The sequence below is a fragment of the Myodes glareolus genome, chromosome 1, assembly GCF_982192425.1.
Source record: "Myodes glareolus chromosome 1, mMyoGla1.1, whole genome shotgun sequence".
Taxonomy (NCBI): Eukaryota; Metazoa; Chordata; class Mammalia; order Rodentia; family Cricetidae; genus Myodes; species Myodes glareolus.
Window position 1 is genome coordinate 126,242,055 of NC_142026.1, and position 16,434 is coordinate 126,258,488.

Genomic DNA, 16,434 nt, shown 5'->3' on the forward strand with positions numbered 1-16,434 from the left:
ATCTCAGTGAGTTTGAAAACAGCATGGTCTACAAGAGCTATCCAAAGCTACAGAGAAACCCTGTCTTGAAAAAACAAACAAACAAACAAACAAAAAGGGGACTCGGGTTTGATATTCAGAACCTACATGATGGCTCACAACCCATTTATGTAAAAGTTTAAAAATTAACAGGTCAAGGGGCTGGAGAGATGACTCAGAGGTTAAGAGCACTGACTGCTCTTCCAGAGGTTCTGAGTTCAATTCCCAGCAACCACATGGTGGCTCACAAACATCTGTAATGAGATCTGGGATCTGGTTCCCTCTTCTGGCCTGCAAGTATACATGCAAGCAGAACACTGTATATATAATAAATAAATCTTTAAAAAAAAACAGGTCAAAGAAAAGGCTACACCTTCATTTCATAGGTAGAAAAATAACAGAGCAGGGTGTGGACATATGTGCACTGGGCTTCAACCAGAGTGCTTTCTCTCATTACCAAAGCTACAGTGGAATATTCAAGGGGTGGGTCAGGTCCTCAATCCCGACCCACAACAAGACCTCTGGGGAACTGAAGTCCCGACCCACAACAAGCCCTCTGGGGAACTGAAATCTGTTTCCCATCCCTAGTGCAAACAGCTAATTAAATCAGATACTTGGGAACATAAAGAGGCCCCAGAACTTCATAGAACTGCTTCAGAAATTCTCGTCTGTAGCCAAAGGTAGCAACTGCTAAGTTAACATTGGGCTGTAGTCTCAACACGAAGAATTCAGGGGCAGGATTATCGCAAGTTGGATGCCAGTCTGGTGTATAAAGTGAGCTCTGGGCCTGCCAGAATCTGTGTAAAAAAATGAATGCCCCTCCAAATCTCAAATGTTTTATTTTTTGATGGGCGTGGTCGATCGATAAGTTAGAATTAACCAGACCGGTTTAATACAAAAGATTTAATAATTGGGAAAAAGGAAAACTTATACAACCAAGGATTCAACGAACACCAGGAGCACGGAGAGAACAAAGAGAGAGGAGTGCACCTGGATGCTTTTATCCTTTTTTCTTGGCCTCAGGGGGCCACACCCTAAACAGAATGTGATTGGCCAGGTGTGTGTACCTGGAAGTACAAACGAGAAACTTCCAAAATATGTAACAAATGACAGAGACAACTGACTACCTGGGCAATCATCCAAAGTCTCATTTGCAATGTTGAGGCAACCAACTTTGGCCAAGGCCTAACGTAATTGACATGCCATTTTCAAAGGCAAGAAACTTTTTAGAATTATCTTATCCTATCTTGGCAGAATAAGACAATCCTGTTTTTATCCATTTATGGATACTCTGTAACTCTGTCAGTGGTAGAGGTATGGGCTTTTCTTTGCCCAAAGGCCAGTTTTGCCAAGAAGAAGACAAGCTCCAAGTGGCGTGTCTTTGGTGCTCAATGTTCTCTGGGGAGTAGAGCGGTGTTGTCAGGAGTGATTGTGTCTCACTTCGTTCATAGCAGCTTATAAAACATTACCTGTGCTTTCATTTTGTAAATGAACATATTAATAATACTAGTGAAAAAGTAATAGTGGGGTTGAGGAGGTGAGAGGGTGGTGCACTCCTGTAATTCCAGCACTGAGGATTTAGGCCAGCCTAGGCTACATGAGGTTCTGTTTCAAAAGAGAAGAGGAAAACAAAAACACCTCTCCAAAAGGATTGGCATCGAAAAGAATTGCACTTGTTTTGTGGGAACCACTTCCCAGCATCAAGCAGAGGACGTGCCAAACTTGACTCAGCTTTGGACCAGCAGTCTTAGGCAACCTCAGCAGCTCTGCGAGCCTACTAGCTGAGTCCGCCCCGCCCCTCCCCGCGGCCCCGCCCCTCTCGCCTGCTGGCCCCGCCCCTCCCCGCGGCCTCGCCCCTCCCGGGCCTCCACGCCCTCACCTCCCACCGCCGGTGTTGTCCAAGATGGAGGGCGCCCTATTGCCGCTGCCCGTCCGGCTGCTGCTGTTCGTGGCGCTGCCAGCCGCGGGGTGGCTGACCACCAGCGCGCCTATGCCGCCGTCCACAGCCCCGAAGGTAGGGCAGGGCGGGCGCAGCGGGCCACTCCTCTGCGGACCTCCGGGAGGCCGGTCGCGGCGACGCTGTCCCCTCCGGCAGGCGGACGGGCCGGGGCCGGGCAGGACAGGGTATGAGCGCCCCGAGAGAAGGGGAGGCTCTCCGGGGTGCTGGGCGGGGTGGGCCGCCCGAAGGAGAGCGCGAGGAAGGCGCGCAGGGGTCCTTGAGAGTGTGGTCTCGTCTCCAGGCTCCGAACTGTCGCCGGTCCTGCCTGGATTTGCTGTCAAAAGTGCGCGGTCGCCAGTGACCTCGGGCGTTTGTAATGGCTGCCTCCTGGGTTAGAGCCCAGCCCTTGGGCCTGGCGATGTTGGTGCTTCCCAGTTAGCAGCTTTCCTGGCCACCTGTGTCTGCTCTGTCGCCATCCGGAGGGAGCGCCTTTCCCGGCCGCGGGGCAACTCCGGCTGGCGACGGGAGAGGCAGAACTCGCGTTTCCCGGCGTGGCTTTTTATTGGATATTAGTTGAGGGGTCGTTGGTGCGTCATGGGTCAGAGATGAGCTTCGGCATCACTGGGGAAGCGGATTCAATAGCTCGGTGTCACAAGTCTTGCAGGTGACTCTACCTGGCTGGCTCGGAGAACCATGGCATTACAATATTCAGAGGCAGCCCGTTTTTACTTGTGTTGCCACATTTGCCTTCTTCATTTCCACAGACGGAAGAAGTTTGGAGATTATAAAATTCGAGTTTTCCCCAAATGACCTGAAACTTAGGAAATTGAATACTTTACTATTTCGGTGGGAACACACTACATACAGAAGTGACTGACATGATAAATGCAACGTTTTGTTTTTAAAATTTTACTTGTTACGTGTGTATGATGTTGGAGCAGGGATGTATGCCACAGAAGTGGAGGTCAGAGGACAACCTTGTGGTGTCAGTGTTCCCCATGGTCATCGCGTTTTGTAACAAGTGCTTTTATAACCCCTGAGTCATCTCTCCAGGCCTTCATTTTACTTTTAAAGCTTTAGAGCTATGCTCTAACTCCTCTGGGTACAGAAATTACACACATGCTGTAGTGTCGGTTTGGACACATTCTGGATATGGCTCTAAAACACACTTGTATATGAAGTTGTACATGAGCCACAGCTGCTTCTGGATAAAAAATAGCAACGGAATGGACAAGCACCAAGAATAAATATTGGGATTTTAAAGTTATGGAGATTCGGGCTTGTTTCCTCTCTTCTACTATTTTGAAGATTCTTCTTTGTCGTTTAGGAACCTAAGAAGCATCTGAACCTACCCACGCAGTCAGAAAAAAGCATCTTACCTGCAAGGTTAAGCACTGTGGGCTAGCTCCTAGTGACTTCACCGTTTCCTCTCTCCCTTTCTAGGTCTTCATTACACTTTTGGAAAGCACCCATGCACATAAAATAAAAATAAAGGTTAATTTTTTTTTTTTAGTTCTCAGAGGAGGAGCTGTGACTTGGATCTGATTTTAATGTCAGATGACAATGAAAGCATTCTAAAGCATCACAACAAATTGTGTGTATATGTGTGTGAGTACACGCATGTGAAATCACTAAAGATTTCAAAAAAAATGGTGTATTCATGCCCACATTCACTTGTGCACAGACACACCACATTCACAAGTGTTTGCTTGTGTCTGTGCTAGAGATTGAGCCCAGGGCTGTGAACTTTCTTAGGCTACACCATTGAGGTATGCCTCCCTATCTGTAGAAAAAGAATTGAACTTGTTTTTTTGGGAGAAAAGAAAACACATCTGTGTCTTTTGTCTTTTATAGACCATGATGTTCCTAGTAAAACAGTAAGACGTAAATTCAGTAAGTTACTAAATATGGTGTGTATTCTTGAAAAGCAGAGCTGTTAAAAAGGTTCTCAAAGGCTTTTTCTGGGCTCGGAGAAGAATAATGGCCTCTGTTCAGCAGATCCTCCCATGATAGGTGAAGACCCAGCAGGAGGAACGTGAAGCACCTGGTAGAGTGCACTTGTAGTCAGGAAGCAGGGGTGAAGGCGCAGCAAGAGGAGCATGAAGCACCTGGTAGAGTGCACTTGTAGTCAGGAAGCAGGGGTGAAGGCGCAGCAAGAGGAGCATGAAGCACCTGGTAGAGCAAATCTGCATCAGGAAGCAGAAAGGATACTCAGCTGGGTTTCTCCCTTTTCTCTTTGTATTCAGTCCTAAGGAGTTCATGATCTGGTCCTCCCAACACATTTAGGATGAATCTTAAATCTCTGGAGATGCCCTTACAGACATAGCCTGTCTCACCATAAATAGAGAAAGGGCTGGAGGGCAGTGTGCTGTGGTGAGATGGCTCAGCAGGGAAAGGTACTCATTGCCAAGCCTTGTCATAACGCAGTCCCCACTCCTAGACATACCAGACCAATTGGCCACATCCCCAGTCCTAATAGAAAAGCTTTCGATTAACAATAACAGGTCCCTGTGGACAGTAGTGCTTGTCTACAAAAAGGCCATCAGTAAATATAAGTATCTGGATAGATGGCTGATGATCAGCCCTTGAGCAACAGCAGAAGTGCCTGCTGCAGACACTTACCCAAGATCTGTGCCCAAGTAGGGTCAGAGTGGATTCGATATGAAACCACTGGGTATCCATGGGCAGTGGAAAAGTGAACTGAGGACCCTCACATATCCTTGGAAGTAAGTGACTGTTGCTGCACACGTGAGTGACTTCAATGAAGGAAGTTAGCTCCAGGTAAACGGCTCTGCTTCTATAAGTCTCAGAAACATAAAGCTAAGCAGTGCATTGTTTACTGAGACACAGCTAGTAAACCTGTAAAGAAAAGTGGGAAACGAGTAGTAGAGACCAGAACAGGGATTTCCTCTCTGGGGTGGGGTAGTGGGCATGAGTAACATTCTCTACTTAAACTCCAGCTCTCTGGGATCCCATGCCTCAGACAGCTGAGAGCACCTGCACTCGCATGCACGCACACACGCATCCCTAATTTAAAGTAATAAAAATAAATGTTAAAATAATAGTAACAGAAGCAATGAAACAAAGGACTGGTTATTCTCTAGATAAATGGTTCAGCAAGTCAAAGCATTTGCTGCAAAGCCTGGTCCACTTGAGTTTGATCCCAGAACCCAAATGTGGAAAGAGAGAACGGACTCCCAAAAATTGTCCTCTGACATCCACACATGCACCTTGGCATGTGTGCCTGCATTCATGTGTACACATACAATAAAAGCAAATAAAATTTTTAAAGAACTGGGTTGTTTTCAACTTGTAAATGTGTATCCACCCAACCTATACATTTGTTTTGCAGGATGGCATCAGAATTAATGTAACTACCCTGAGAGACAATGGGGAGGTATCTAAAGAACAGGTTTGTCTCCTTTTGACTATATTTTTAGTGTAATATTTAGCCAGGAATTTTTACTGATTGTGTTAGAACACTTTCTGTTATCATAGTGAATTGGCTGAGGCAAGCTACTTTATAAAGGAATAGCTATGTCTATAACTAGACATAACTAGTTAATAACCAGAGTGTAACTGACCTGGTTACCTGCTTCACTAATGAGGCTGGGAACAGCAGCTCATGCCTGTAACCCCAGTACTCTGGAGGCTGAAGCAGAAGACTTACCTCAAGTTAAAAGTCAGCTTGGCTTTCTTAAATAGTGAGACTGTCTTAAACCAAAACCCAAGGACTGGAAAGATGGCTCATTTATTAAGAGCATTGGATGCTCTTGCAGAGGATCCATGTTTGGTTCCCAACACATCCACACTGACCTGGACCAACGGGTCATTCTTCAGTGTCAGGATCCTAAGGAGCAGAGAAGATAAAGAAGAGAAAAGTTGGGGTCAGGAGGTCTTGCATAAACTATGTCTTATGCTAGGCAAGCTTATTAAGAAGTACAGTATCATGTATGTGGTTTTTAGGAGAGAAACAAGACAGTGTCAGTAAAAAAAATCTATGGGAAGAAGTTAGCAGGAAGCTAATCAAGCAATGCTGCACAAGGGGAACACAGGATATTTCACGGGTGTCAGAGGGTGGGCCTGGGACTGATAACTGTAACCCCTTAGGCTAGGAAGAGTGGGGTTCTAAGATTGGAAGCCACGTCTTTTCCAAGGACCTGACCCTGGGCCATTACTGGCTCTGCCAAGCTTACTCGCAATTTAGAGAAGGAGCATTGTTCCTTCTCCATACATCAGGGTGTCAGGGAAAGCCTTGGGTCATCCGAGCCTTCAACTTGTAACTGTAGTTCCAGGGATCCTAATACCCTTTTTACCTCTTAAGCACTACACACACATGGTGCACTGACATACATGCGGGCAAAACATCCATACAAATAAAACAAAAATAAGTAAATTTTAAAAAAGCAAGCCAAACAAAACAAAAGCCCTAAACAAAATCAAAAAAGGCTTTTGTTGTTTGTTTTTCACTTAGTTCCAGAGGTTCAAGGGCATATTGTGGGCCTTAGTTTGTCTCTGCTCTCATGACAGATGGAACCACAGTGATAGGAGCTCACTTGAGAATAAAAGTTTGCATTGCCAAATACCAAATAGGAGAGGGCCTATGGGACCTGTGAAGATACTGACCCAGGGATTCCACATCTGCCACTAAGGGTTGTACCTTAGAGGTCCCCACCGGAACATCACCACACCAAGATACTCAGCCTCTAACACATCTAATCTGTAATACCTACCATATACATAGTTAGATAATGTAGTTTGACATGAAGAGATTATTGTCATTTATAAACCATTGGAATTAATGTATATGCTATTTGATTTTAAGGTTGTTCTTAACATAACCTATGAGAATGGACAGGTGTATGTAAATGATTTGCCTGTAAGTAGTGGTGTAACCCGGATGCACTGTCAGACTTTGATAGGTGAGTACTACTAATTGTTTGCAACATTGCTCTGATTTAATAATACTAACTTAGTGCTGGATGTGATAAAGTTCCACTTTAATGTGATAGATTATTTCTGTAATAGTAACTAAGGCTTTTAATCTCTATTGATTATTGATAGTTTGCCTGTTCCTTCATGAGACTGCCATTTAGCTTCCAGTGGGTTAACAGTGTAAGAGTGGGCATAGATATGGGCTAGCAAAGCTCACGTCCTGAGAGGTTCTCATTGCCACTGTAGAAAACAAAGAGATTTTGTGTGTATGCATGAATGAATGTGTGCATGGGTCCTACTGTCAACAGAATGTTTTTCTTTTTTAAGATTCATTTATTTTTATGTGTATGGTCTTATCTGCATGTCTATCTGTGTACCACTTGTGTGCCTGGTATCCAAGAAAGCCCAAAGAAAATGTTGGAGCTCCTGAAACTGAAGTAGTAGGCAGTTATGAGCTGCCTTGTGGGCTCTGAGAACTGATCCCAGATCCGCAGCAAGAGCAGCAAGTGCTCTTAACCGCTAAGCTATCCCTTTAGTCCCCATTTTTCTTTTTCTTTTTTTTTTAAGTATTTATTTATTTATTATGTATACAATATTCTGTCTATGTGTATGTCTGCAGGCCAGAAGAGGGCACCAGACCTCATTACTGATGGTTGTGAGCCACCATGTGGTTGCCGGGAATTGAACTCAGAACCTTTGAAAGAGCAGGCAAGGCCCTTAACCACTGAGCCATCTCTCCAGCCCCCCGTTTTTCCTTTTAAACGTTAAGGTTTTTGTTATTTAAGGAGTCAAATAATATTATGTTGGGATATACCATTTAATTTGAATAAAATAAAGAATATGGGAGGTGTCACTGGTGTTCTGTGGCTTGTGAAGAACAGTGACTGGGCCCAGCTGGCATGGAGGTAGGGGTTAAGCAAGGGTGTCCGTGCCTGGCAGCAAGCATCATTGAGGGCACTCCTTGAAAGCTGGCTACTGCAGTGAGGGGTCACTGTCGGTTATTTTTAATCTATTCATACATATATGCAATGAGATATGGTCACATCTTCTCCATCGGCATGACGGAGGGATCGTCCTTTCCCTACTGCCATTCTCTCCAGCTGTGAAAAGTCACCTACTGGGTGCAAAGGATAGAGAACATTCAAAAAAAGAAAAAAGAAAAGAAAAAAAGGGATGTCAAAAGTAAAGCCACACAGCTTGCATGTTGGCTCTTCTCTCAGCGGCTGGATCTCGAGGGTGAATACATGACTGCATATTTGTGCCGGTGGGACTGTCTGTCTTGTGGCCGTGTCATTCTCCACTGGCAGAGGTGCTGCCTGCCCCTGTAGCACTTGTGGCACACTCAGACTGCAGACCAGAAAGCATCTCTTTGTCTAATGTGTGCGAGCCACTGGGAGGACTCGCCACCTCATCTCTGCTCTCATGAACCTGAGACTGCTAAGGTCAAGAATGAAGGGAACCAATAAAATGTGTTTGTTGCTGTCATAGAAATCACCAACTACAATAAGTGCTTCAATGACAGTTTATTTTTTCTCTAAAATTTCTGTTTTGTTTGTTTTGTTTTTTTGTTTTTTCTCTTAATAGTGAAGAGTGAAAATCTGAAAAATTTGGAGGAGAAAGAATATTTTGGAATTGTCACTGTAAGGATCTTAGTTCATGAGTGGCCCATGACATCTGGTTCCAGCTCACAGCTAATTGTTATTCAAGAAGAGGTGGTAGAGATTGATGGGAGACAAGTAAGATACTGTGCTTGTTAACTGGGGGCGAATCGGGCTGTGTGTGCAGGTGGTGTTTTATTTCTGACTCCGTGAAGAAGGTTCCTCTCTTAGTTACTTTTCTATTGCTGTGAAGATACTGACCATGACCAAGAAGAAAATATTTAATTGGGGCTTGCTTACAGTTTCAGAGGGTTAGTCCATGATCATCATGGTGGGAAGTGTGGCAATAGGCAGACAGGCATGTTGTTAAAGAAGTAGTTAAGAGCTGAGCTGTGTCTCTGCCTGAGGAGGCAGAGAAAGACTGGGGAGGGGAGAAGAAGAAGAGAAGGAGGAAGAGGAGGAGAAAAGAGGAAGAGGGAAAAGAGAGGAGAGACAGACTGAGAGTGACTGGGCCTCAGAGCTCACCCCCAGGGCACACCTCTTCCAACAAGGCCACAGTTCCTAATCCTTCCCAAACAGTTCCACTAACTGGGGACCAATCATTAAAACAAATGAGCCTGTGGGGCCCATTTAAGCTACCACAGTACTTTAGAATTGTCTAGTTTTAACCATATTTAGGATTTTTGTTATTTTTACATTTTTTAAAAGATCTCACATTCATATACCTTATCATTTAAAATGTGGTGAGCATCAGCAAACGGAAAGTGAAGGGACTCGATTGGTTCATAGTTCTGTTGCTGCTTCCTCAATGGTGTGAATGAAGAGGCCTTGAAGGTATAAATGCCTCACGGTGGGTGTGGGGGAGTAAGAAGCAATTGGCTGAGGAAAGTTCACTTTTAAACTCTAGGGCATTATTTAAAGTAAAGGTATGTATTTTTTCTTTCATAGGCTCAACAGAAGGATGTTACTGAAATTGACATTTTAGTTAAGAACCAGAGAGTACTCAGACATTCAAACTTTTCCCTTCCTTTGGAAGAAAGCATGCTTTATTCTCTTTCCCAAGACAGTGACATTTTACTTACCCTTCCCAACTTTTCAAAAGAAGGTAATTTAAAAGACCATTATTTAAAATATTAATGAAATTATTTTGTCTCATATGCTTTTTTTTTCTTTTTGTTTTTGCAAGACAGGGTTTTTGCTTGTAACCCTGGCTATCTTGGAACTCACTCTGTAGACCAGGCTGGCCTCAAACTCAGAGATCCACCTGCCTCTGCCTCTGCTTCCCGAGTGCTGGTATTAAAAGCATGCACCACACCCAAGTTTGCCTTATATACTTAAAAAAAAAAAGATTTTTATTTATGTGTGTGTATGTCGTGTGTGTGTGTGTGTGTGTGTGTGTGTGTACCTCTGGAGGCCAAAAAAGAGTCAGATCCTTGGAGCTGGAGTCACAAGGTAGATACTGGGAACTGAACTCGGGTCTTCTGGAAGAGCAGCTGGACTTCTAACCAGGGCCAGCCTTCTGGTCTCTACATGCTCCTAAACATTTTTGTCATTACATACAAATGCTGCTATATATCCTTACTTATTTAATATCTTCAGAAATAGGCTTCTTTAAAAAGGTACTCTAAGAGTGGGACCAAAGCAGAACTTTTACATTTTTATTTTGTTGTTTTGTTTTTTTAAGATAGGGTTTCTCTATAGCTCTGGCTATCTTGGAACTCACTCTGTAGATCACTACACCTAGTAGAACTTTTATATTTTATTATATTCCCTTCTTTTCTTTTCTCTTCTTTCCTTTTCTTTTCTTTCCTTCCTTCCTTCCTTCCTTTCCTTTCCTTTCCTTTCCTTCTTTCTTTTTTTTTCTTTTCTTCCCTCCCTCCCTCCCTACTGTCTGTCTTCCTTCTTTTCTTTTGACAGGGTCTTACCATAGCCCGGCCTGGTCTGTAATGTGATCGGTCGACCAGGGTAGCATTGAATTTGTGCTGCTCCTGCTTCACAAGTGCTTGGATTACAAGGGGTGAGCTCCATGCCCAGCAGAACTGAAAATGCAGGCTTTCTGTGTGACAAAACCATAAGTTCTGTAGCCCCTTATAGTGGTCTGCGTACCTTTATTCTTCTGGTGTTAAATAAGTAAATAAAATTCTTGTTCTTTAATGGTGAAATATATGTTAGGACAGTAGTCACAAATGTCACTGGTGTGCTCTGTTCGGGCTTGGAGAAGACGCCAGCACGCTGTTAGCATTTTGATGACTTTGTTCTCCCTCTTCAGTAGAAAGCATTAGTTCATTGCAGACCACCAGCCATTACCTCGTTGGGAATGTGGAGACCACTGTAGAGGGAAATGCATTACCTGGCAAATTGCCTGAGACGCCTCTCAGAGCAGAGCCTCCATCTTCATACAAGGTAAATCTAACATTAGTGTTATCTTGATATTGTTTTGCCATAGCAGTTACGTTTATAGTGAGGAAGATAAATGTGTCCTTAAAATGAAGTTGAAACCATAAAGGTTAAAACAGTAGGTTATTAATGATGGGTACATTATAGTTTTGTTTTGTTTAGTTTGTTTGTTTGTTTGTTTAGTTTATAGCCTAGGCTGAGCTCAAGCTCACAAAGATCTTCTTGTCTCCGTCTCCCCAGTGCTGGTACTAGAGGTGTAAGTCACTGCACCTGACTCACTCATTTATTCTGTGGTGCCTGCCAGAGGACAGCTTTCAGGAGTTGGCCCCGGGGATACTCAGGTCATGAGGCTTGGCCACAAGCTCCTCACTGAGCTACCTTGCCGGCCATTATCTTAATCTTAATGTGGTATTCAAGGTGTTGCAATTTTCGTCTATAAACCTCATTTAATGACAGAGTCAGATCACGATTATCAAGGCCTTGGGTTTCATGAGGTTGGGAATCTTGAATTCCACAGCTCGTTCTCGAATCTTCACTCAGCCCTCACCTTGTATACACCATTTGTAGATACAGTTCTGCTCCTAAAGGTCTGTGCAGTTAATTCTCACTGAAGGTCAGATTGCTGATTTGGGGTTGCTGGAGTCTTGACTAGGTGGGTAGTGTGCACTGTGGCACCTCTATCCCCCACCTCCCAGCAGGTCAGCCTCAGAGCAGACTGTCTTCACAGCCCAGGTCATCAGTGCCCATATTTGGTTCCTGAAACATTTCTAGAGCCATGGACCTTCCCTGTTCTAAAAGCTGTGGTGTTTGTTTCTTCCTCTCCTTGTCTTCTCCCTGCAACAGGGGATAGTTCTCACTAGTCTGTCAGCATTCATACTCCCTTGATTTGTATCTAGACAGCAGGATAAACAACTTTTGCACATGTGTCTTGGGAACATAATTTTTAAGATTGTAAAAGATTTTCTTTAAGTACATTTTAAAATAATTTTTTGTCATGTTATTTATATATGTCCCTCAGTCACCCCATCCCATCACTGTGGAACTAAGGAAAAGCACTCATTTTTGAGCTATTTATCCCCAAACAGGTTTCTTTCTTATTTTTTGAGTTGGCTTTGACACACATATAGCACTATTATAATCAAGACACAGGTTGTTTCTGTCACTCAAACCCAAAACACTAAGAAATTTGTACCAGGCATGGTGGCACACACCTTTAATCCCAGCACTTGGGAGATAGAGGCAGGTAGATCTCTATGAATTTGAGGCCAACCTGGTCTACATCGTGAGGTCCAGGCCAGCCAGGCTACATAGAGAGACCCCCATCTCAAAAGAAAATAGAAATTTTAAATTTTACTTTATGGTACTGGCCTTTCTGATCAAAACCCTCTTCCCAGGTAATGTGCCAGTGGATGGAAAAGCTCAGGAAAGCACTCTGTCGGTTCTGGGGCAGTGTGTTCCCGGTTTTCTTCATGTTTCTGAACGTCATGGTGGTTGGAGTTTTAGGAGCAGCGGGGGTCATAGCCGTGTTAAAGGTGCTTTTCCCAGTTTGTGAGAACAAGTAAGTACTTCATGTGTTTGAGACATTATTAATCTTTACTATTAGAAAGTAAGTTATATGACCGTCTGCTGTGATCAGATTGGCGACTGCCCTAATTGTTATCCGAGACACTCCATCCAGTAACTGATGGACACAGACAGGCCCTGTGCTGAGCTCTGAGAGCCTTGCTGAAGAAAGGGAGGACGGATTCTACTATGGGAGTGGGGGTCGTGATGGGGGAGCCCACAGAGACAGCAAACCTGAGCTAGCTGGAGCTCACGGACGCTGGACCAACAGTCAGTGAGCTTGCATGGGACCGACTTAGGCCCTCTGCAAGTGTGTGACATTCGTGTAACTTGGTCTCTTAGTAAGGCTTCTAACAGTGAGAACAGGTTCTCTCCCTGGAGCTTAGCGGGCTTTTGTAACCTGTTCCCCCATACTGAATTACCTGGCCCCGTCTTAACATAAGAGGAAGAGCTCGGTCCTGCTTCATCTTGATGCACCATGCTTTGTGCAAGCCCATGATAGGCCTGTCCCTTTCTGAATGGAGATGGAGGAGTAGATGGAGAGGGAGGTGGATGGGAAAGAGGAGGGGACAGGAGGAGAGGAGGGAGAGAAAAATGATTAGTATGTAAAATAAATGAAAAAAAATGTTATCTAATTTTTTTTTTAAAGTAAGTTATAGTCAGGGAATAGTAGCACACACCTTTAATCGCAGCACTCATGAGGCAAAGACAGGCAGATCTCTTTAAGTCTGAAGCCAACCTAGTCTACAAAGTGAGTTCCAGGATAGCCAGGGCTATACAGAGAAAGGTCTTTTGCCGCTTGTATGGGGCAGGGTCTCATATAGCCCAGGCTGGCCCCAAACTTGGCCATGTAGCTGAGGATAGCTTTGGACTCCTGATCCTCCTACCTCCACCTCCCAAGTGGCGTGTGCCAGCAAGCCTGAGTGTCCCCGATTTCATTGGCTACTTGTGGCCATCGGCAAACAGGTTCTTTCATTTCACTCTACTCTTAATTATTCCCGACTCTCAGTGCTCACATTACAGGTCATGAAGTTATGCTGCTGAGTGCCCAAGAAAGGGTTAAAGTGGCCAAAGAATTCTGAGGGCAAGGGCAGAGAGCCTGTAGAGATGCAGTCTCTGCCCACTGTTAGATATTAGCACAGTCTACTAGCTGTTCAGACACTAGCTGGGCTTCCAAAGCCCAGGACTGGCTCCAGGCACAATGGTCCTGTGAATGGCAGTTCCAGTCAGTCTTGTCAGGCAGGAATAGGTTTAAGAACGTTAATTACTTGTTACTCCTGATGGCCTGGTGATTGCTTAGTTGATGGGTGACTCCGGTCTTAAGTACCTGCTTTTTGTTGTTCAGTTTGGATATTTTTAGATGGGTCTCCATATGTAGACTAGGCTGGCTTTGAATTCATGAATGACCTGTGCCTGTGCCTCCTGTGTATTGGGATTCTAGGCATGTGCCACCACACTTGGCTTACACATGACACAAGTGAGGGGACTGCATCATCCGTGCATCTGGTGTGCTTGGTAACTTCCCTGGCCTGGCCCTTATGCTTCTCCTTCGCTAAGTTAGGAGCCAGTAACTTATTTCACGCCTTTGTTCACACCTGTGCTCAGCAGCTGGTGGTGACTGAGTTGTAGAGCAAGACAGAGTCATTGAGAATCACTTGGACCCAGAATGAAGCAGCAGACTTCCGCATCACACAATAAGATGGCACATGCAGCTTGGAAGCTGCTGTTGTACGCCACAGAGTAACTTAGCAGCAGTCTGATCAGCACATAGCCAGTCAGCTTGGGATTTTAAGATGACCGTGGCTGCTGGCTTAATGGAAGACACTTGGTTTGATATGGAAACATTCTGTGTCTCACGGATTTTGAGACTGAGGTTGTGTGTCAGTGGACAGTGACTAGAAAGCCGTCGGGTCTCCCCTTTCACCAACCTACACCAGTCAAGGGTGGTGACAGCTCTTGCCCTGAAGACTGTGCTCTCCTTCCTGCAGGATCAGGCAGTGATCTTTGTTCCCTTCTAGTCTCTCAGAGTGTTTGGTTAAAGCGTTTGTACAACCTGTATAAACCATGGGAGGGACTGTACCCTTAAAGTGATGCTATGTACACCAACCTCCTGGCTGGGTGACACTGGCAATAACGAACGACTCTTCTTGTATTCCAGAGGCGTTCTTCAGGTGGATAAGATGAATGTTATAACAGTGGCACCCATCATCTTATATCCAGAGGGCTCCGAGAAAACAGCAGAAAAACTTCAAGATAAAACGTTTATTTAAAACACCATCTTCAGTCATGGACTTGGAATTGCTCTGCTGACTCCAGACTTGCCATTTGAATACCATTCTACTTAAATCATTAATCAGTTTATACATAGAAATTGCCAAATTCTTAAGACTGCCTGAAAATTGACCTTTACAATGCCAAGTTAGAGTTTACCTCGTTCCATACACAGGCTGGCTGTTCCAAAGATGAATTATTAAGGGAAATTTAAGTGGAAAAGATGTGACTTCAAAATAACCAGAATGAAAAAAAGGTGAGACAGACACCAAGTGCCAATAGCTTCCAGGTGCCTTTGCTGCAGAAACTGTATCTATTTGATTACTATTGTAAGGTTTTATAAGAAGCACTTTATGAAATTCTAATTTATCTTCAATTTTTTTCCCAGCTGCACATTTTATTTATTAAAAACCATTAAAATTAATTATAATTTATTTAAAAGTGGAACATTGCAATAATAAAAGCAGGATACAGTTCTGAAGACTGGTAACACCCACCCCTCCCACCTGTATTGGCACTAACAGACCTGGAGCTTGGCATCAGTCTCCTGGCTCAGGCATTTCCAAAGCAAGGCTCCTGTCCCCATGTTGAAGTCATGGCCAAGCATGTCCTCTGAACAATGGATGCCGCACAGTCCTCCACCTTAAATGAAATGTCTCCTCAAGGACCACCGCACAGGACTTTGCAGGCCTCTGGCCCAGGCTCTGGCTCGATTTCGTTTCATCCGGAGTTTGCAAGCCAGCGACACAATGAGAATCAGTGTAAAAGCCGTTAATTCTCAGCCCATTAATGTACAGGAGCATGTCATCTTCCTCCTGCTTAACGTTTATCGAAACACTGTAGGTATTCTCGAAGAGTGGAATTAGTTCATGATCCAACCCAAACAATCCTTTGAAGACCCACAACTCCAGGCGGATGGGCAGAAGAATACCATAGGTAGTAAAAGTCGGAAACATCCCATAGAAACCACCACGAAAGTGCTGGAAATACATGGGAAATCTCAACTGCATCCTTGCCCTCTTTCTGTTTACATCCTGCTCTTCTCCTGTGTCCCCTTGTCCACTGGGACCCTGGCTTCTTTTGTGTCCCTGACCACGCATGCTCATGGTTGGTAGCCTGCCAGAGCACGATGGGGTCTGTGAGTGATGGGAGCCAGATCAATTCTTTGAAATTCTAATTTAAAAGCTGAAGAATTTAACACTTTTTTTTTTTTACCAGTACAATGTGCCTTTATATCACACGACTCAGTATGAAATCACTGAAGTGTTCCGTGGTCTGTGTCCGTGCCAACTGCTGACCTTGACTGTACCAGGATTTAATAGTAGTGACATGTTCTCACTCTAAAATAAACGTTCTTTTTTAAAAGAATTGCTTTATTTTTAATTATGTGCATGGGAGGGCGCTATGTGCACATGACTACAAATGCCTGCTGAGGCCAAAAGAGGGCATTGGATCCCCTGCAGCTGGAGTTAGAATGGCTGTGAGCTGCCTGATGTGGGCACTGGGAACCAAACTTGGGTGGTCTGCAAGAGCAGGAGGCATTTTAACCACAAGGTTCTCCCTCCAGCCCCGTCCCTTGTCTAATAGGATAAAAGTATAGCGGTTTGGGTTAAGTTTACCTAAGTGAGCATCACTCACTATACATGACTGAAAGTGAAGCTCAGCTCCTTCAAAGAAGCTATCTTCATGGAATTAAGAATGTAGCCTCATGGG

General features: G+C 44.3%; 1 protein-coding gene across 2 annotated transcripts; it reads left to right on the forward strand.

Annotated features, from left to right (window-relative positions):
- Window positions 1-1,879: 1,879 nt before the first annotated feature.
- Window positions 1,880-16,089, forward strand: Ginm1 (glycosylated integral membrane protein 1). 2 transcript variants are annotated; one of them, XM_048424997.3, is made up of 8 exons: window positions 1,880-2,032; window positions 5,310-5,369; window positions 6,783-6,879; window positions 8,477-8,628; window positions 9,439-9,595; window positions 10,763-10,893; window positions 12,282-12,445; window positions 14,609-16,089. In XM_048424997.3, exons 1-8 carry the CDS (start codon window positions 1,922-1,924, stop codon window positions 14,718-14,720), a joined length of 984 nt encoding a protein of 327 aa, XP_048280954.3. In that variant the 5' UTR covers window positions 1,880-1,921; the 3' UTR covers window positions 14,721-16,089. The 2 variants fall into 2 exon arrangements, with proteins under 2 accessions (XP_048280954.3, XP_048280953.3); XM_048424996.3 differs by having other exon boundaries at window positions 1,881-2,032; window positions 10,760-10,893.
- The last annotated feature ends 345 nt before the right edge of the window (window positions 16,090-16,434 follow it).

What these genes read in the sequence shown, in the direction of transcription:
- Ginm1 (XM_048424996.3), top strand. Translation starts at nt 1,922, where the DNA reads ATGGAGGGCGCCCTATTGCCGCTGCCCGTCCGGCTGCTGCTGTTCGTG. An exon ending in AGCCTCCATCTTCATACAAG is followed by an intron (nt 10,894 to 12,281) that starts GTAAATCTAACA and finishes CCCTCTTCCCAG; the next exon opens with GTAATGTGCCAGTGGATGGA. An exon ending in TTCCCAGTTTGTGAGAACAA is followed by an intron (nt 12,446 to 14,608) that starts GTAAGTACTTCA and finishes CTTGTATTCCAG; the next exon opens with AGGCGTTCTTCAGGTGGATA.